Source organism: Mixophyes fleayi, chromosome 1, assembly GCF_038048845.1.
Source record: "Mixophyes fleayi isolate aMixFle1 chromosome 1, aMixFle1.hap1, whole genome shotgun sequence".
Taxonomy (NCBI): domain Eukaryota; kingdom Metazoa; phylum Chordata; class Amphibia; order Anura; family Limnodynastidae; genus Mixophyes; species Mixophyes fleayi.
The window spans coordinates 95,233,814-95,255,499 of record NC_134402.1 but is presented as its reverse complement, the minus strand read 5'-3'; the positions used below and the strand labels follow the sequence as shown (position 1 = coordinate 95,255,499).

The 21,686-nt window shown below is 38.8% G+C and overlaps 2 protein-coding genes across 15 annotated transcripts in view; one reads left to right on the top strand and one right to left on the bottom strand.

Annotated features, from left to right (window-relative positions):
- The window catches only part of SPMIP2 (sperm microtubule inner protein 2), a 145,848-nt gene extending 127,854 nt beyond the window's left edge, over positions 1 to 17,994 (bottom strand). For both annotated transcript variants that reach the window (XM_075198158.1, XM_075198162.1), the window contains exon 1: positions 17,759 to 17,994. Coding sequence is in view for 1 of the 2 variants with exons in the window: in XM_075198162.1 (XP_075054263.1) it covers positions 17,759 to 17,783 (25 nt within the window). In the remaining variant the exon portion in view is untranslated. The remainder of the gene's footprint in view (positions 1 to 17,758) is intronic.
- RAPGEF2 (Rap guanine nucleotide exchange factor 2) overlaps positions 1 to 21,686 on the top strand; it is a 238,563-nt gene that overhangs the window by 17,726 nt on the left and 199,151 nt on the right. The window lies entirely within an intron of this gene.

Genomic DNA, 21,686 nt, shown 5'->3' with positions numbered 1-21,686 from the left:
AAAATGTGTGTAGCCCCAGTAATTTACCATTTGATCTGGAAGAATCCTTTCATACATTCTAGCTTGAGACCATCGTTTATTTAAACTGGACTGTGTACACAGGTCGGGATATTTACTAACCAAACATGATGATTTTTCTAACTTTTTTTTTTTTGTAGAAACTTTCCGAATCTGAAGTAAGATTGTGTAGAGTTCATTATACTCCCTGTGTTTTTGGGACCTGGAAACTCTATTAGAGGGCATCTGGAAACACTTTCTGCAGCAGCTGCTGTGCTAGTATTGCTTCAAAGCACATTCCCTATATTTTTATCCAAATAAAGAGCAGAAACTGTTTCTGTGCACTTGACTTTTGGTTTTCATTAGCAAGCTACTTGCTAACAATTCATTGCAAAAATGCTATGAATCCGTAGAGAAGTATTTTTAAAATCGTGGAAAGTGCAGTCAGCAAACGGGGGAGAAAAGACATGCGTTGGTAGTGTGTAAAAATAATGTATAGAATATGTAGGTCTGTAGCACGCTAGCTTCCTTTTTCTGAAGTTAGAAACATACTGCTAAAGTATGTTTTAAGTAGAATTTAGACCATGGGATATGTTTACTATGCTGCCCTTCTGTAGAACCGCCGATTCCCGGCGCTTTGAAGTAATTTTTTCGTCAACCAGCAATTTTATTAAAGACAAAACCTGATGGGCTTTGTCTTTAATAAAATAGTTGTTTTAAAAAATGACTTCAAAGTTCCGTGAATCAGCGGTTCTATGGAACTGCATAGTAAATATACTATAATATGTGTCTTAGAACTACCATGTTTTATTATAACACAGGGCAATCAGATATTTATACTATATTATATTATTTTATTCTGTCAAACGTTTTATTTTGGTGCCAAATGCCATCAGCAGTCCGATTGCTAAGTAAAAGCTTTAATGGTGAGTATTTGATATATGACTTATAAGGCAGTTTGGAAATACAGATTTTCGTCTTTTGCCTTCACTACAGGAAAAAAGGTGGTGCTGTCTGTAGCATTATTATTCAGTTTCTAATGTTATTTGTTTCATGATCTAAACTCTATTCGAAGAAAACATGATTGCTTACTATGCCTCTCACCCCCTTTGCACCACTTTTCCTACATTTCTCCTGTTGTGTTTGCCTTTGCATCCCCAAATGCTGCATATACTAAACTGAAGAAACGGGGCCTGGGCAGTAGCAGCGCTAATAAATTGCGTAAGCCAAATCAGGAATCGTAATGTCATGGCAGCTTTTTTGAGACTGATCCCAGAGGATTTGCTGTTGCATCACAAAACCTGCTCTATAATTGCTTTGTGTGTTTTGTGACTTTGCGCAAGTCTCTAGTGTCCACTATCATTCAGTAGTGGCTGCTTTATGTCCCATTTCACTGATTATAATTGAACAAATCTCCTATTTCCTTCTCATAGGACCTTCGATACTGTACACATAAACTATACCTCTTAATAGATTAACTTTGGTGAGGCGGACGCTGGAAGATAGCTGTGCATTGCCGGTAATATTTGTACATACAAAACACACATCTGTAAAAGTGTACACTGTTTCTATGCAAAGTATGAAATGGGCATATTGTGTGAAAACAAAGAAATAAAAAATGTTGTAAAACACCACAAACAGCGCTGGATTCAGTCAAGTGAAGTCATAGTGAATTGTAATCATTGTGTTGGTGTTGCATTGTATTAGACTTGACTGAACCCAGCGCTGTTTGTTGTGTTTTACAACATTTTATAATGTTTTTTTATTTTTGGGGGATTCACTCATCCGTTGATACAGCTGCGTTTTCGGTTCAATTCTAATTGGCTTATTAATATTTATTATTATTATTATTATTATTATTATTATTATTTATTATTATAATAATAATATTTTTGTTTGATTCTATATGTGCAAGACTTGCAGTTCGCCATCAAGATTGTGTTTTGTCTGTACATATATTCTGTGAAAACAAGGCGGATGCATAAAATTGGTGTCCAATGTGTGTATACTCCTGAACCTATTCTTCCTTACACTAGGCCCCTTCCTAAATACTAGTCATGTTTGTTTGTTTTTTTTAAACATTATTACTCTGAAATTGTGACCTTTAGTACTATTTTAATTACACTCAATCATGATGAACCAGGTATTTACCAGCTTTCTGTGTGTTTTATAGTGTGTTTTTTTTGTTATTGTTTTTTTTTAAAAGTGTATCAGATTGGCCATTACTGCTTTAGCATCTTTGAATTCAGGGCTGCATAACCGTTTGCTCATTGTCGCTGCCGAAACTCTTAGGCTTGGTACACACTGAAGAAATTATCTCAAACGATTGTACCTACGACTGAAGAGCCGACCAGTCTGGTGATTCATTTGTACACACTGACACGATTTACCTTCAGATCTGTGCTCTTTCTGGTCCTTCATCTGGTCCTCTAGCTAGTCTTCGGAGAATGACAGCACAATATTCATTTATTCATACATTATTGTCACATTGTCACACTGATTAAAACCGCCTTGTTATAGCTATCCACATGTCCTAATGAATTTCGTTAGCTTCTGTGACTCTTAAACGAAACATTCTGTCCCAGAATGAACAAGTTAATTATTCCTTCTACAGCACTGTCTACATTTATTCACCAGGATATTCATTGCTAGCATCAGCTGAACAGAGCCTGAATCTGTAAAAACTATGGAGATCGTGAGCATGAGTTCACACATGCTACATGATCGTTAGGCGATTGGTCGGAAAATATTAAACAGTACGACAATCAACACTTTGGAAAGATTTTCGACTATCGTGTTTCTATACACACTTACCCGACTTCTGACCGAACGGTCGTATGTCGGCTGATTTGCCCGATTTATTGGACGAAAACGTTCCAGTGTGTACCTAGCCTGACTTGACACACTACAAGCCACAGAAGCTGACACACTTGGAGATTCATTACCCGCTTGTCTTTATCTCAATTAGTAACTCTGTTGCAGAGTTCTGGAGTGAGTACACTGAGAGATTAAACCCATAACCTACATGTAGTTGGGATGAGCCCGTAAATTCCCTGGGAATTGGTGATTTCAGTCAGGCATGCGGCACAAAGTGGCTGCATTCTCGTGAGTATTGCTTCAACTCAAAATGATTGCCCCAATTCTGTGTTGGTGACGGGTATTTAACAAAGGGTACCTGACTAGTATTGAAGCTTTTCTTTGGATGTCTCCATTGCAGAAACATTACAGGCTAAATTTCCACATCGATACTTGCTCTGTTGATAAAAGTTTTTCTGTAGCAATAATATTATCTTTGTGAGACAACTTGTCTGACAGCTTTAATGATTGTCAATGGATGCCAATACTTTGCATGGTGTGACTAGAGACAAACATTCCTGCACCTCGGGACTTTCCTCTCCATACACAGCCCTTACTGATGTAGGGCATCAGTCACATGTAGGACATAATGTCTAAACACAGTGAAATAGAAATGCTTTTAATTAAAAGGAATCTGATTACACAGAAAAGGTTAAACCAGGAAAAAGGTTTATTTATTCCTGCATTAGAGGCTGGCAGCTCACTATAGGGGACAGAGTAAATCTTCTGTTGGCTTTGGTGCACCAAAGGTTGCCTATTATTATTTATTATTATTTTTATTGTCGTTGTTTTGTAGGGCGCCACAGTGCTCCGCAGAGCCAGACAGCATACTTAAAACTGATCCATACAAGGTAGATAAAATAAACGCAGAAGTAAAATAAAGACGTGTGAATCTAGTGGAAAAAAAAGGGGCGGAGCTGGGACAGTGAGTGTGGCTCAGAGTGGAGATTGGGACAGTACTGAGGGGTGTACCAGTGTGATAAGTATAGGTGGGAGTAGAGTAAGCTTCTAGTAAAGCATTATATTTGGCTGCTGTGACTGGATCACTTATAAATAACTTGTGGTATAAATTTATTTAAAGGAAATAGCGCAGGGCGCTTATTTATTAATTGCAAATGGACTTATTTTTGATATTGTGGGTATGTTGGTAAAAGAGAGATCTTTAGTTCTGAGACCAGGGGAAGAAATTCGTTTGTTTTATTTTTGCTAGAGGAAATGCATGATTTCTGAGGTATATATCTGATACAATAAGCCTTTGTGGAGGAAGTATTTTATGTATTGTGATGTGGGGAAATTACTTGTTTTGGGGTTTTGTACCTTTCTTTAGGAATTTGTATTCTGTGACTGTCTGAAGAAAGGACCCATGTTAATCTCATGTTAATTAGACCTTTTGATGTTGGAGGGTCTAGCACCCGAAGGCACAGGAAGGTTCAATTAGACTGCTGGTAGATTTCCTGTGTCCAAAATAAGATGCAGGAAATCACAGCAAGTTTTAGGATATCAAAGATAAGTGTAAATATTGTTAGCTTTGCATTGCATGTAAATCCATGTTTGGGAAAACAAATTGCATCCTGATTCTAAAAATAGCTCAGACCACAGTGGGCTGGCTTACCCTTAGAGGCTGTGTTCAAATCTGTATAAAAAGCACTGACTTGTATTGAAAATTGTTCTTCTGTTCCATCTGACCTGATCACTGGTACCTTCAATCAGTGTGACTGCAAGTAAACATCACTTGCTTCAAAGACCTGCTTGAAAATGTTTTCCATGCTGAAAATCCTGTGACCTACAGATTAGACCCAAAATCTAATCCGTCCCCGGCTGTTTCTGAGGTTTGGACCCAGCATACAGTAACGCCGCTCTGCCCGCTACTCGGCAGCTCTGGCCAGTGTGATATATAGGCCAGGGGGCATCCATCCACAGCAACCCTGATCTATAGGAAGAGGTCAGGAGTACCACCCAGGAACACCAGTAACTGGGTACACTCGCAGCGTCGGTTACCCAGAAGGAACCCGGTACTGGATGCTGGTAAGGAGTCCAGTGGTGGCATCATTTGTAAGCCCCTCCTACTGCGGTGAGAGGGTGCCTTTGGGATAACAAAAGGGAACGGTGGCAAAGTAAGCCCAAGCTGGTTCCCAGCAACAACAGTCGGGGTGGCATAGACGGTCCATCCTATCACAGATGCGCATACTTGTAAGTGTCAACTAGCCACAGCAAGCAAATTTTTATATGGTGCACTTAGGTTGACATGTTCTTGTTGCTATATAGCCCGGATACGTGACTATAAAATGACTTGCTCAAGCTATTAATGATTGTCTACAATGTGGTATTTGAGATCAACTGATAAAGGTAGAAGACACTTTTAAGTGTGCATATTCACAGGTGACTTGACACGTACATATATTGCGGTACCCTGCCCTGTGCACATCGGACCGGTCTACTGACATTTGCTGTAACGTTACTTACAGCAGTTTTACCAAAACTGGATGGTTCATGGTTGCTGCTTAAATATTTTTTTTTTTGTCCCTTGTTGAAATTTAATTAACGATTCCTGTTTTGTTTTTTTTATTTGTTTTTTATTTTTTTAGCTTCAAATGTTTTTATTAGAATTTTAGTAGTAGTAAAAGGGGGATGTGGAGTACAGGAAAAAAGGTATGGGAAGGGTACAGCGTAATGTGCAGACATTGCAAAATATACTTGACAACATAATATTCAATGCTGTACATAATAACAGCAACTAGGTCATCAAATGGTCAGATGCTAAAGTAGCAGGGAGATTTTGGTTGAAGACCAGGGGGTAAATGTATGAATGTCCGATTTCTGCAAGTCGCCGGAAATCGGCAACTTTGCGGGTAACATTTAAAGCGGCGATGGCTTGTAAAGGCAAGTTTGCCTTTACAAGCCATAGCCCCTTTAAATTTTCACTGCAAAGTCGCCGATTTCCGTCCAGAAATCGGACATTCATACATTTACCCCCAGGGGTGTGATAGGTGCTAGCAATTCCTGCTTGTTTGATTTTTTTTTTTTTTTTTGGGGGATTTTTTTTTTACGGCTTTCCATCTAAGTAACTAAATTGTGATATTTTCTTAAAATAGAAAGTATGACTGTGGCTTCATGAGAAACTACTCTTGCGCTGTATACATCTCCTCCATTCATAATTTGAGAATTTGTGTTTATTCCCCACCCCCTCCCTGGAATAACTATTATCTGTAAATTTGAAATAAAGTGGAACTTAGTGGGACAGAGCTGTCTCTGGTTTTCATGTCATGCAAGGACGGGACCATTTCTTAAGTCATTGTGGTTTACACACTATACACAACAACCACTCTTTCACACTCTTCCTATAAGGTGGATCATTTGTTTGCCCCGCAGCAAAATGTTCCCAGGTGAAGGTCATCCGCTTGGAACAGGGCTGAGATTTTTCTGTAATTGGGGGGGGAAAAGCAGCTGCCAATACAGCAGATTTGTTTCTGGAAAGCAGGAATAAGATGCTTGTTCAGTATTTTAGCATGGTTATGCTGGAATTATTAAAACAGCGACTTGATTTCTTATGTTTATGTATTTTTTTTTTTTGTCAGTCTTACAAAAAAGTTAACTGCCTGTCAAGTATGGTTATTAGCAAAAGAGCTGTGCTGATGTAGTTTGATAGCTATCTAAGTATTCAGTAACCGCATCCAAGCACATGTTCCCTGTACCATTGTTATATTTGTACTGGACAAAGTAACCTCTGTACTTGGCTTCAAAATTTTTATGTCATCAACATTTACATGCTTACCTCTTAACACAGCCGTACGTTTAGTTTTCTTGATTTGTACATAGGTTATTCCTTATAAATCAAAGCATTTTTACTCCAAAAGTTGCAAGTATTTATTACATATTGTCATAATCCTCTGCATGATTTCCCTTTTAAAACGGAAATAAACCTGTAAAAATAAATGTTCTATTTGTAGTATAAGGTGAACTGCACTATATTAACCTCCTATGGGTGTCTGAATAGCGAAGATTATATGTTTGGTAATTTTGCCTTCTGAAAGCTTCCACCGTGGTGTAAATAGATGCTGATGACAAGTGTTGTTGTTTTTCACCCGAGAAGCTTTCTTGGTCACGTAAATGAGTTTATTTGTTGGGCTAAAATGAGTAATTAGTAAAGTTAATAAAACTAGTAATTATGATATATACAGAAATGGAATGGATTTCTTTCACATATGTGGGCAGATTCAGTTGTCCATAAGAACATCGCGGACACGCTTTTTTTTTTTTTTTTTACTGATAGAATAAAAAGTAATGCTGATTTTTGCTTGCACCTCTATGGGGTGCGAGCAAAATTCAGTGTTACTTCTGTAAAAAATCCGCGTGAGGTGTCTCGCGCAGATTTTTATCAATTGAATCTGCCCCATTGAGTCTTCTATGTATTTAAAAAAAAAAACAACAAAACTTTTTAACTATGCTGTTAAATTATGGGTGGTTAGTGAGATCACTGCATATACTAAATAAAATCTTTTTTTAAAGTCTGTTTTGCGTTCTTACATTGGTTTTAATTTGTACTATCAGCTTAGTGAAAAAAAAATGACCGAACATGGAACAAATTTTTTTAGTCCTTTTTTGTGTATTTTTTTTTTTAGTTTTGTAGACTATAAATTTAAAGCTACATTACCACTTCAGTGGCTGAACATTTCAGTTTTTCACGTTAAAATAATTGTGGGTAGGTGAGGGTGGCGCAGTGATTGGGGAACCTGTCAGAAGCCACGATTTCCTTGAGTGTCACTTCTGATTGGTCTTCCCACTCATCCCCTCACCCACTGAGTTGCAAAGCCCCAATTTCTATCTGGTGATGTGAGATGAATCACTGAGCCCTGGGAAAACCAGCTGCCTGGAGCATCTCTCATGGGCTACAGGTTGGTTATTGATGGTCATACAGTTTTAACACAAAGTTGCTTGTGAAACCGGTGCCTAAATTTGATCCTAAAATGTGTCTTCTTTTGATAAAATAAAATATAATTACTACACAAAAATCAATCTGTCATGAATCAAAATGAAAACCTTGGTAAGCAAACATATTTTTTATACCAGTATTAAAAAAATAATTTGAAAAAATATAAAATAAACAAGTTTTAGTTTTTTATTCATTTTAAACCGAGTCGCACTGCTTAGCTCTGTATTTCTGACGTCTCTGTGCGCCACTGTGTATATGTTTTTTCTCTAAGGGTGGAATTTTCCTGAATTTTCCAAGAGGCAGTATTGAGTTTAAAGGGCAGCGCAGACAGTGTTTTCTGTGTTTTCTAGCCTTGGTATTTGCCTGATCCTTCACAAAGAACGTACTCTAGACTGCTAGAATTTACCTCTACTCACGGATTGACTGACTGTACTTTTTGGGGTTGAAATGATGTCACATAAAAACTCTGGCTAAGATTGATGAATGGCTAGTGCAAATCTCCTTTCTTTCAGCACTTAGATCATTGGGAAAACGCATCTATTGGCCCTTTTCACCCTTTTTCTCCCAAACTCATACAAGTGACCTTGAGACAATCAGGAATTGCTTAGGGGAGGATGAAGTTTATTCCTGAATATGGATTTGATGTTGGGATTTGATATTGTTATTAAAACAGTGTTTACGCTAATTCCATTTGGTGAATATGGTCCTAAATATAACACGGGTACCATGCAGTCAGTTGGGTGGCACTTATTAATATATAATTTTATTTCATTTTGGACAGCCTTCGTAGCCTAGATTGTTGAAAAGTTGGCAAAATATTCTATTGTTATTTGCTTACTTGTCTGTTTGTGCATTTGTGCATTTGTGCATATTAACATGTATAACTGATCTACTTCACGTAGTTTATGATGAGATTTAGTAAGTAAAGAAGACGATCTGTGTAGCTACTGGTGACTAGTAAATCTGTCACATGAAATGTACTTTGTTCACACCAGTGGAATGCAGCCCAGTATTCATGTACATTCCATTCTTTTTGTTCTCACAGCAATAACACAAGATCAAGTGGGTGGACCTAAGTAAACATGGGTGTGCCAAAGATACACTGTTTGAAGTCTCATTAACTAATTACAGATAAAAGGAGGAAAAAATAATATTGCAAAGTTACATTTGGATGTTGAAACATTTGTGAGAGCATAGAATTTGTGCTGTGCACAACTTTTATTTCTGTATGTTTTAAAGCTCTATTAATTGCTTACGGATTGCTTTTTTCCAGTGAATCATGTGTAATATTCATCACACTATCATGTCCTTTATTGTCAGATTTGTTTGTTGTAGACTTGAACACTTGTTTAAAATGCCTGCTGATATGTTATTACAGATGTCTCTTTTATTATAGTTGTCTCTTTAATTTAATGTGTTTTTTTTAACTTATTACTGATGTTAATGGCAATGTGCTGTCCTCTGGAAGGTTAGAGCTTTGCCCATGTAACCCCTGAAGTGTATTAGGTTGCCCAACACTGTACAAGATAAATGATAGCTAGAGTCTGGTTGCTATGGGCAACACCTCCACTTTTCCTTTTTCAACGGTTTGATAAATCTACCATTGAGATCCCTTTTGCTTCACTACAGTTTGGTGGTTGTAGATCGCAGTCAAACGATAATGCTGAGCTGTCGTTAAGGGCCTATGGTTCCAGTAAGGTGGCTCTCTGATAAATAAATAAAAAATATCTGGATTTACACCATAATAACATTCTTTGTGACACAGGCGTAAATGCTGTGTTGAATACAGATTGTACAAAATATAGTCGTCCCCCCCCCCCCCCCCCCATATGGTTACCCCAATACTTGTGTCCTATGTAACATCATAAGAGAGCGAGATCTTTCAGACACAAAATAAGTACCCTTTGTTCCTGAGCACTATAGCTTACCAGACCTTTGTTAACTTTATTCTTACATGGGGGAAACCTATTAAGTTTTGGTGTAACTTTGATCTTACACTGATAGTGTGTTAATATGGGAAGGATAATATAACAGTGGTTATATGTATTATCGATTATGTTGCTTAAACAAAGCCTATTTGTTCTAAATAGAGTTCAAAATGTTGTTTTGGTGTAATTGCTGTATTTCTGGTGTAAACAACACATAAGAAAATTATTTTTATGGCCATTGATGTGCAGAGCAGCCCTGAATATGAAGGGGCACAGTACCTGCTATGACCTATATTAGGACGACGCATGCTTGCAAGCTCCTGTGCGCTAATAAAGATAAATGTTATTTGTGTAGCATAAGCATGCAGGAAAAGGTTATACCTGCCAGGTGACGGGTATTTATTTTGATGTAGCTCTATAACAACTGCAGGATGTTATGTTGTGAGTATTAAATGATACATGTTAGTTTGCATTTATTTATTCTGTAAATTGAATGTCTCTTGTTAATAATATCCAGTTTGTATGGAGTGAGTTTGTACTTGCAGTCTTTTTGTAAGGCCGCATTTTGCAGAAAGTGCTTTGTTTGGAAGAGCTTGCACTGCATCCTACTAGGTTTTTCTATACGGACGTCTGGGGAAATGCTCTATATATAATTCATGGTCACTACAATATTCATTATTGCAACCTACATGTAGTCTTCCAGCCCAGCAGTGTGAACTCAGGCAGTAGTAGTGTAGCTTTCATGTGCATGTGTTTTTCAATGGCTATTGTAAATACCTTTTCCTAAACACCAGTCCCCAAAATATTTATTAACAACCACAAAAATGAATGCTGGCGCTCATGTTCGGGTAATAAATATTTTCAAAGCTAGGAAAGTCCCTAGCAGTGCTTCTGTATATCAACATGAGTTTACCAGAAGTGCAATTCTTTTGCATATCTCAGTAATGATCTGTGCTCCAATGTGTCTTCACAAGAGTCTTGCAGTTATGTTTCTTCACACTGATGATCATTCTTGCCAAATGGTCAGCTGCTGGTTACTAGAGATAGGTAAAGGCTGAATACTATCCTTTAATTAGTGACAGCATTTTGGCAAGATGTCGAGACTGAGTAAGCAGTTTAGTAGAGGCGTACATTTATGCCAGCTTTTTATACCAGGATGGACAGGATGTAGGTAAACTCTGGTCCACCAAGCCTGCAATAGCTATGGCTATAGTAAGTCACTCCAAGGGGTAAATTTATCCAGCTGCGCGATTGAAAAAGTGGTTATGTTGCCTATAGCAACCAAAAAGATTCTAGTTATCACTTATTTAGTACATTCTACAAAATGACAGTTAGAATCTAGAGGCAACATCTCCACTTTTTCAAACCCGCAGCTGGATAAAAAATACTTCCTAGAGGCAGTAAAATCCCGCAATTGTCATGTATGTATACAAATAAAATAAAGAGAGATTCATTTGTGCTCAATTATATCCCCCCTGTGACTTATAAGTAACTTATGGTATAAATTTAGTTAAAGGAAATACCGCAGGGCGCTTATGTTATATAATTGCAAATGAACTTATTTTTTGATATTGCGTATATTTTGATAAGGGAAATCTTTATTTCTGAGATCAGGAAAGAAACTCATTAATGTTTTAACCTTGCTAGAGGAAATGCATTTCTGATGTATATATCTGATACAATAAGCCTTTGTTTGTGTATCTTGGTGTAAGGAAATGCCTTGTTTGGGGTTTTGCAACTCTTCTTGGGGAATTCGTTTTTTTTTTTGGGAGGAAATGCGTATTCTGCAACCGTTGGAAGAAAGCACCCATGCTAATCTCATGTTAATTAGACCTTTTGATGTGAGTGTCCATTATCCCTTAAGGGAAAGAAAGGGGTAATTAGACTTGCTGTCAGATGTCCACTGTGTCCAAAATAAGAAGCAGGAAATCACAGCAAGGTTTTAGGATATCACAGGTAAGCGTAAATATTGTTAGCTTTACATTGCATGTAAATCCATGTTTGGGTAAACAAATTGCATCCTGATTCTAAAAATAGACTGTGAGGCTGTGTCTGCAACTGTAACTGTGTCTGATGTATGGAACATCAGAATGATACATTACACTAAAATATATCAATCATTCTGATGTTCCATCTGATCTGACCACTGATACCTTTTAATCAGTGGAACTGTCCTTGTCGGGACACTTGAGTGAAATAAACATCACTCTCTGCTTCAAGACTCTGCTTGAAAACTTCTTCAATATTGCTGTAATCCTGTGACCTACAGATTAGACCCTAAGGGGCGTATTCAATTGTTGCTCCGGCCGCCGGGAAAACGAGCGCTCTAAAACTATTACCGTTAATATGGTAGTTTACTCGCTGAATTTCATCTCGCAGCTCCCTGAGCTGCGAGATGAAATTCAGCGAGTAAACTACCGTATTAATGGTTTTTACGCGCAATATTACCGTATAAACGGTAATAGTTTTAACGCGCTCGTTTTTCCGGCGGCCGGAGGAACAATTGAATACGCCCCTAAATCTAATCCGTCCTCCGGCTGTTCTGAAGTTTGGATCCAGCACCTAGTACTGTTGGGGTAACTTTCTGTATTTCCTATATAGATGCAATCAACTAGCTTCAATTGACAAGCCAATGTTAGAGTATCAGATGTAGTAACAGCAGTATCGATCGATCGGAGCTCAGAAATAAGAGACCACACAGAGTCTGGTGTCCAAACTGAACTGCCCTTACTAATTGAAATAGCTCATATTTTATAGACATTAATCACATCTCAACAATCTCGTCAATGGAAAGTACCTGTAATATTATGGAAAGTTTCTATATTAATAAAACATGTATAAAAAAGGTAGCAGTTAAGCTTTGTAATTTCAAAAATGCTAAATTTCATCAAGTTCCTTATTGATTATCCATTCAGGGGTCCTTGTGGCTGGCATTACTTCTTGATTCTGCAAAGTTTCACATTAGCAGGAGGTCAGGTAATTTCCTTTGTGGTTAGCTTTTTGTTTCCGGACAAATATTAACACAAAATAACTGATTTGATTTAAGGAGATACAACATCTTAATAGATTTGAGAAAGATACAACATATCTATAGAAGTATGCAAAACACTATTCCTGAATATAGCTTAAGGCCCTAAGTAATAGGATAACCTTAGCAATATTTTTCTTACTTCATATGACCCTAGACCCCACAGTCCCTTCTCTTTATCATATTAATTAGGGCTTTAACTCCCCTCCTAACAAGAATCAAGCAAAAAGGCTAGGGCAACGTTGTTGGTGACTACTTTTTGCAATGACACAGGGCTTGTCCCCTAGTCAGAGCAAAGGTAATAACCATTCGGCACTCCGGTTGCCATACCCTAATCACGATGATTGTCCCCATGCCTCATAAATGTTAGCTTGTGCTCTCCTTCTGCGTCGTTTCCATCTCCTTAACATCCTTCTGTTTTCTGTCTTTCTAGATTTTTGCAACAATTTCTCATGCATTGGTCTCTCATGTCTATTCTGGGGGGACACATGTATAACCAACATATCTCTACTCTTCTGAGTTTTACATATCTCTCTGAGTACAGCTGTATTGGCCCATTTTCCTGTTCATCTGTATGACTTATGCATATCTCTGAAATGCAAAAAAGGATATAACGTCTCATTCTCCTGTCTGAGGTTCAGTCGTTATTCTGGAATGTGTGTATCCAGGTGTCTCTTCCCAGAACCTTGACTGATGTGGGGGTTGTTAACACAACATGATATGGTCACTTATATCTGGATTCGAGGGCTCCCCTTACATGCTTCTTGACATACACCCAGTCTCCAATCTTCAGTTGATGAGGGTTAATCAGGGAACCTGAATCCGGAAGAGAGGAGAAAACTTGTGCAGTGTTCTTTGCTGACTGCCCAAACTTCCGGCCGTCTACTGAATAAATTTGCGCATACTAGAACATATTCATATGTGCCACACTTCGATAACTGAATATAGTTAATCTGTAGTCTTTGGAAGGGGTAAGCGGCTCTTGGAGTATTTCCGGTTGGTGTTTTTACCCTTTGTCCTGGATTGTTTTCTGCACAGATTCAACACTGTTTCACAAATGCCTCTGTTGCTGGATGAATGCCTGGTGCTATCCAATGTTGGAGTATTTGTGCTGCTGTCTGACACTTTCCTTTATGGTCAGGACCATGTGCTATTTGAATCATGGGAGCACAAAAGGGTCGTGGCAGGCAAACCAAGTTTCCCTTGATCCAGAGTCCTGTGCAGGACTCCTTAGCTCCACGTTTTTCCAGTGGTCCTGCTTGTTTCTGAATCTTTGCCAGGTCTTTTGTTGTGACTTCTTCTTCTTGTGCAGAGGATACTATGTTTGAGATATAATAGGATTGAACAATGGTTTTTAGTGCTGCTTTTTTGGCCATTTTGTCTGCAAAGACATTTCGTTACCCTTCTTGCGTCTGTACTTTGTGGGCAGCAACCTTTATAATGCCTGCTTTGATTGGTAGTTCCAGTGCTCTTGTCAGTCTTTCTATTAAGACAGCATTCTGAATAGTCTTGCCTGTTGCTGTCCTGAAGTCCCTGCTTTTCCAGATGTTAGCATAGTCCAGTGCTGTTCCCCATGCATACCTTGAGTCAGTATATATATTCACTGTTTCACCCTCTGTAATTTCCAGTGCTCTCAATACTGCCATTAACTCAGCAGCTTGTCCTGAAGTACCCGGGGGATGTGGTTCCGCTTCCACTACGTCATACAGCGTAACAATTGCATATCCTGCTTTGCGGATCTCATCAGTATAGTAGCTAGAGCCATCTGTGAAAAAAGAAAAATTTGGATTTCTTATAGGTTGATCAGTCCAGTGCGTAGGATACGCCCTTTCCATATCCATCAGTGCCACACAGTCATGCTCTTGATGTTCCCTGTTGTCCTCATCATTCAAGGCACTCAGATCTGTCCACTGTCTGCTTTATCAGTCTTCCTGCTCCAGTCTCCCTTCTCTTGAACTGTAAGGTTCATACAATAATGGTAGAAGTGTTGCCGAATTTAGGACTGTGCACCGGTTTATGGTAACGTTTGAAGAGCTAAGAAGCGCTACTTCATATTTTGTCAATCTGGCACTGGAGATATGTCTTGTGGTTGCTTGATGTAGTATTTCCATGACTGCATGTGGAACTTGGACTGTGAGTGGATGATCCAAAACAATATCTGCACATTTTTTCTTTTAATATGGTGACTGTTGCAACTGACTTGATAAAGTTTGGTAATGCCAGTGCAATGAGGTCAAGTATCGTTGAGTAGTAGGCTAAAGGTCTTTGTCTCCTTCCGTGTTCTTGCGTGAGGACTCCCAAAGCATGCCCATGGTATTCATGACAGAATAGTGCAAATGGTTTGTCATAATTGGGTAGTCCTAATGCTGGTGCAGAGCATATAGCCTGTTTAATAGCCTGAAGTGCTTGTTTTCTTTCTTGATGATTGGCGTCATTATAGGTTTTTCCTTTTTTTACCAAGTTGTACAAGGGTTGCATAAGCAATGAGGCTCCTGTTAGCCACTCCCTGACGTAGCTTACTATTCCCAACAGTCCTCTGATTTGTCTTTGTGTTTCTGGTACTTTTGCTTCAATTATCACCCTTAGTCTTTCAGGTGTAAGATGCTTCATCCCATGAGAGATGCAATGTCCCAAAAATGTCAGTCTCGCGAACCTCTTGTATCTTGTTTTTAGAGACCCTACAATTTTCTTCTGTCAAGAAAATTAACAGGTGTTCAGTTTCCTGCTGGCATTCTTCCATGCCCTCTACCACAAGGACTAAGTCATCCACATATTGCAATAGTTATGTCTTTTCCAGATAAAGTGGGGTCCATTTCTTTAAAATTGTTCCCATTGCTTCAGTGAATTCGGAGGGACTTTTGGTTTCCCCTTGTGGAAATCTCGTAATTGGACCAAGGCACGTATTGTGTTGCTGTTAACATGCGAGGGTTAGCTTCTCCTACATCATTGGCTGGTATAAATGTGGGGTTTGGGTATTGATGTGTTCTTACTGGTGCTATTATAGCAGGGTATGTACCTGACTCGGAAATATCAGATAAAATGTCTCTTTTTCTGGTTAGGAGAGTTTGCAATTCCTTTATACCTGGTGGATTATAATCCTGAATATCTCTTATCATTCTTTTCATATTTCTGTGTCAAACTGTTCCTGGCTCATATGATTTCAACACTAATTTTTCACAAGCCATCTCATCCTCATCCTCAATATGTACAACCTCTCACTGGGGGAAAATTGCCTCCCGGGTTCCTCGTATAATTTGGGCTTTATTTGGAATGTGAGTTTAAAGTACGTGCAGTCCCAATTGGTGACTGAGTTATCATGCGCTTACTGTCGCTTCTCTACCCTGGGTGTTCTGTCATAGCCTGTAATGCCTCATGGGCTACTCTGTATGGACCAGTCGCTACTGTCCCTTGTGCCCCAACCAGAGGCTCATGTGTGTCCCTGTCCTGTACTACATTCTGGTTGCGATTTTGGATCTCATCTTCATCCTTATGGGGGAGGTGCATTTGTATGAGGTGGGGCCATTGCAACATAACCCCTTCTTTCATCATCATCTAAGTTCCCCTCTTTTTTTTCTTTGCTCTTCCAATTCTTCACTAGTAGTCGACCTTATACATACTTGATTCCCAAATTTTTTCCTTTCAATCCAATCCCTATTTTTCTTCCTAATGGTTTTCCATTTCTGTGAATCTAATACACCTTCTGGAGGGAATCCAGCCCTTTTAAAATCTTCATCCTTACCCTTTTATTGCGTGTTTACCCTCTTTCTCCTTTACTATTTCTATGGAGGTGCGCTTTTTCCCCTTACTATTAAAAGCTCCCATTCCACTGACTCCGTATGTGGATAATGGGTTCCAACCGTATTGCTTCACATACCTTAATAGTCTTTTACTGAAATCCTCCAGTCAGTACCATGGAGGGTAACATACAATGAAGGTCTGAATTAAGCCAAAATGGACTCTCTTCCTTTACCTCTAACCGGGAGGTCTCAACTACTTCAGAATATGTCTGTCCTAATGTCACTTTACAAGTACTGTGAAACCCAGTAACACAAACTGTCTGCCAACTCCCTTCTTCTCTAGGATTATGTTTTACCCCTTTTTTTTAGACCAAACTTTATTCGGTGATGATTCAAGAAAGCAACCTTAATACAATCAGGAGTAAATGATGTGCAATCCCATATGATAACACCTGTACACTGTGCACAACCCCAATTTTCTCTGAATGGGCAACAAATTCTAATCATCAGTGTTTCATCAGTCATATTTACACATAATACCTTTTTGCAACATAAAAATTAGTCTGAAAACAAACTAACAATTGTTAAACTTAAGACCATCTGTTATCTCTTTTATAACGATCTTCTGGATATCTCTTAATTATTATCTCACTTTCTGGACCTGTTGGTAGTTTCTTTATGCTGTGTAAACAGAGGGCCCTGTGATCTTTGGGAAATTAGTTATAGGGCCAATCAAGAATTAAATGTGACAAATCTCTCCCTACTAGATCCTTTAAATATTCTGGATTTAGGTGGCAACCAAATGTGGAATAGTATTCTGATCCGTTTGCTATGTAACCAAAGTGTGTACATTTCAATCTTTAAATCTTTTTGGTCTTTAAACATCCAAAATTTTCTAAATACTATGCCGCAAGTATAATACTTACAAATCCCTCTGGGTGGATACTCTATGGCCATATACTGTCAAATGACTAAACAAGTACAGTAATTAGTAAAAGTCTTATCGATACAGGTATAATAATTGAGAAAACCTTGTTGTAACCAATTGGTACTATCCCATTATTACCACATTTTGCATGTGCAATAAACTTTATATCATAGTAATTAGACTGAAACTTAGACTGAAAATAAAAAGATTTACAATTTTAGTGTTTAAAGTATGACGTATCAATTGGGTCCGTGGTACCTCGACAGATCAACTTGGAAGAAGTAATTCCATGAAACACAAGTACTGAATACGTAGTAATCAAAGCTGTAAATCCCAATGCAATTGATTACTCACCGGACGGATTTGTGTAGTCAGTCATTGTGGATCGTTATGGAAGGTCCAGTACTTCTGGCAGTTGATGTGAGGTCCCGGGTTTTGTCACCAAAAATGTTGGGGTAGCCTTCTGTATTTCCTATACAGATGCAATCAACTACCTTCAATTGACAAGCCACTGTTAGAGTATCAGATGTAGTAGCAGCAGTATCGTTCGATCGGGGCTCAGAAATAAGAGACCACACAGAGTCTGGTGTCCAAACTGAACTGCCCTTACTAATTGAAATAGCTCATATTTTATAGACCTTAATTACGTCACAACAATCACGTCAATGGAAAGTATCTGTAATATTATGGAAAGTTTCTATATTAATAAAATAGGTATAAAACAAGGTAGCGGTCAAGCTTCGTAATTTCAAAAATGCTAAATTTCATCAAGTTCCTTATTGATTATTCATTCAGGGGTCCTTGTGGCTGGCATTACTTCTTGATTCTGCAAAGTTTCACATTAGCAGGAGCTCAGGTAATTTCCTTTATGGTTAGCTTCTTCATTCCGGACAAACATTAACACAAAATAACTGATTTGATTTAAGGAGATGCAACGTTTTAATAGATTTGAGAAACATACAACATATGTATAGAAGTATGCAAAACACTATTCCTGAATATAGCTTAAGGCCCTAAGGAATAGGATAACCTTAGCAACATTTTTTTTGCTTCATATGACCCTAGACCAGTGGATCCCAAAATGTTTCAGTTCAAGGCACACTTAGGGTCTCCATAATTTTTTTTCAAGGCACCCCTAGGCCAAAATAATTACCAAGTGGCCCCCCGCCTTGCTTACCATTGACCCTGGCCGAGGCACCCCTGTGAGATTGCCAAGGCAGCCCAGGAAGCCTAGGCGCACAGTTTGGGAACCACTGCCCTAGACCCCAGAGTACCACTGCTCTTGCCAATACCCAGCAGCTCTGGCCAGTGCGATAGGCCAGGGAGGATCCATCTACAGCACCCTGGTCCATTGTAAGCAGTCAGGGGTACCAGCATGGGAGTACACTAGTAGCGACAGTTACCTAGAAGGAACGTGGTTCTTGATGCCATAATGGAGTCCAGTGGTGGCAGCAGGCTCCTCCTACTGCGGCAGGAGGGGCATATTCGGAATAAAGAAAGGGGACAGTGGCAAAGTAAGCCCAGCCGGTTCCCAGCATCAACAGACAGGGTGGCATAGGCGTCCATCCTGTCACACCCCCTTACTTAAATATATGTTTAAACATAAATCATTGACCATTTTAAAGATCATGTCCATTAAATAGAAGTACTGTTTAATTTCAACTGTGTAGTCTAAGTGAGTGCATTGACTGTATTGTAGCTCATAATACATCATATCTGTGGTCTTCCATATGGCTTCCTTTTAGCCAAATCCTTTGTTAGGAGAAGACATTACATTTTGCTCATTCATAGCTGTTGTGATTGAGATACACCATTCCCAGAGAGTCAAAGAATAGTAACTGGATGTGTGTCGGCTATGAACATATCCTGTTGATTATGTGGATACATCCTGCGGCTGTCTACTCCTGAAATAAAACTTGTAGATAGTCAGACTTCCCAACAGGAGGATATCACAATTATGCAGAATTCTGCACGGCCCATAAACAGGAAGAATATTTATAGGAACAATTCACTTTTTCAAATCCATAACTTGTTTGTTGTAAGGTTTCCTCTCCTTGAATTCCAGGACTCTGCAAATGCTAAATACATAAATGCATAAACTCCTCTATGAAAATGTGACATTTATTGCAGAATGCAGAACTGTGTATGTTATGTTCTACATGGTTTTTTCTCCTGTAGTCTGTGCAGGTCACCAACTCTGTTAACAAACTGCAAAAAAAATGTTTATTGAGATATTGCTATTGCTTTTATCACATGTTAAAGCTATTCTAGGCATGTGGCATGGGCAGTTTTTTTTTCCCCACTCGTGCCAAGCATAGTTTAGTACCAGACATTCTTCATGATGTGTCAGAGAAATGACACCGCTGCCAAGTGTGGGTGTTTTTCAGCTAAAGGCAGGAAATAAAATTGAATCATAACATTTATTGTGGGGGTTAAATGCAACCATCAGTGAACACTCACCAGTTCTGTAAAGCTGTTCAGGTCTGTGGTTAGGAAACCCAATTGGTGTATAAGTTGTAGTGTGTATTTTAAAAGGAAATAATGTTTCACAGTTACTAATATTCCCTCTAATGTAGAGAATAGAGAAAATCTTTACACCATAAACCAAATTAAGAGTTATGCGGTCAAATTTGGTTCAGGAAGAATTTACCCATTTGTGCTGGGTAGGAATTATGAGTTGTGTTGGTGCACCGAGCACCAAGAAAAGTGACATGAAGATATCGTGCCCAGGGATTACCAGTAGGAGAATGATTGTTTGTAAAGTTTGTGATTTAAGCAATTTAGTTGTGCTAAAATTGCTCTGAACATGCATTTGTTGGAATGAATAAAAATAGATAAAATTGTTCTGTTATAATTTTAAGTTATAGAAGTAAATACCTTTTTAGAGTTCTCATTAATTAAATTCTAAAAATCGTGAAGCTTTCATGTCCATGGTTTCCTCTACTGGCTGGAAGAATGAATCCTACTTATTTTGTGCACAATACACGTACATCTAGAGTAAGGATATGCAACTTGATTAATTTCAGGGGCCATGCGATGCTGCCCACTAACCTTCCAGAGGGCCACACATTACTCTTAGTCATCATCATCATCTATTTATATAGCGCCACTAATTCTGCAGCGCTGTACAGAGTACGCACTCATATCAGTGCCTGCCCTATTGGAGCTTAGTCTAAATTCGCACATACACACACATACACACACATACACACACACACACACACACACACACACACACACACACACACACACACACACACACACACACTAGGGTCAGTTTGATAGCACCCAATTAACCTATCAGTATGTTTTTGGAGTGTGGGGGGAAATCGGAGCACACAGAGGGAACCCACGCAAACACCGGGCGAACATACAAACTCCACACAGATAAGGCCATGGTCGGGAATCAAACTCATGACTGACCCCAGTGCTGTGAGGTCTCACTAATAAATTGAAACTATACATTTATTCAAAGAAAGAGGCACCTATCTGTAATAACATATCAGCAGGCATTTTAAGCAAGTGCTACAAGCTGTAACAAATCCAGCAATAAACCAGGAAGGGGCTGGGGGCCACAAGAGATGGCTTGGGAGGGCCGCATGTTGCCCATCACTGGTCTAGAGAATTTTATGTGATGACAATGGCTTTTCAGTACATTCACACGTGCGCTCCATACTGTAAATATTACGCAGGTAGAGCATTCTGTAGTGACAAGTCTATTACCCCTTCCTTTCACAATCGCTGTTTACAGGTTATTAGGCAGCAGAGACATAATGTACATAACACAGATTTTATAGTACATAAAAGACACATCTGTCACTGCAACAAGAGAATTCCTTGGGACGATTAGTGCTTTAAAAAGGGAATTGAAGAATTTGTGCATTCTCACATTACACTACATTTTATTTACAAGTATTTATGGCCAAATTTTGTTCAATGTATGTAAGATTAAGTGAATATTGCATAATGTTATTCGGCCACATTGAAGCAGAATTTGCAAAGTAGTTCATAAGTGACTATTGATGGCGGCAAAACTTCCTAGTGTCCTGGCACTAACTGGCATTCCCGGTAAACTCTGCAGCAAAACATATTATCTGCTTGTCATCTTGCTCTGTTAGGGACAATTTGAACCTGTCTCTCTGTGCTGGATCCAGCTTTTTGGCTAAATTGGGGAGCCTGACGTGCCACTTGTAAATTCCTGCTATTTCCCCCTCAACAAAACAGACATTTATCTATATCCTGTCTTGTATAGTTCGGGCTGTCACTGAAGGCTTCTCTGAGC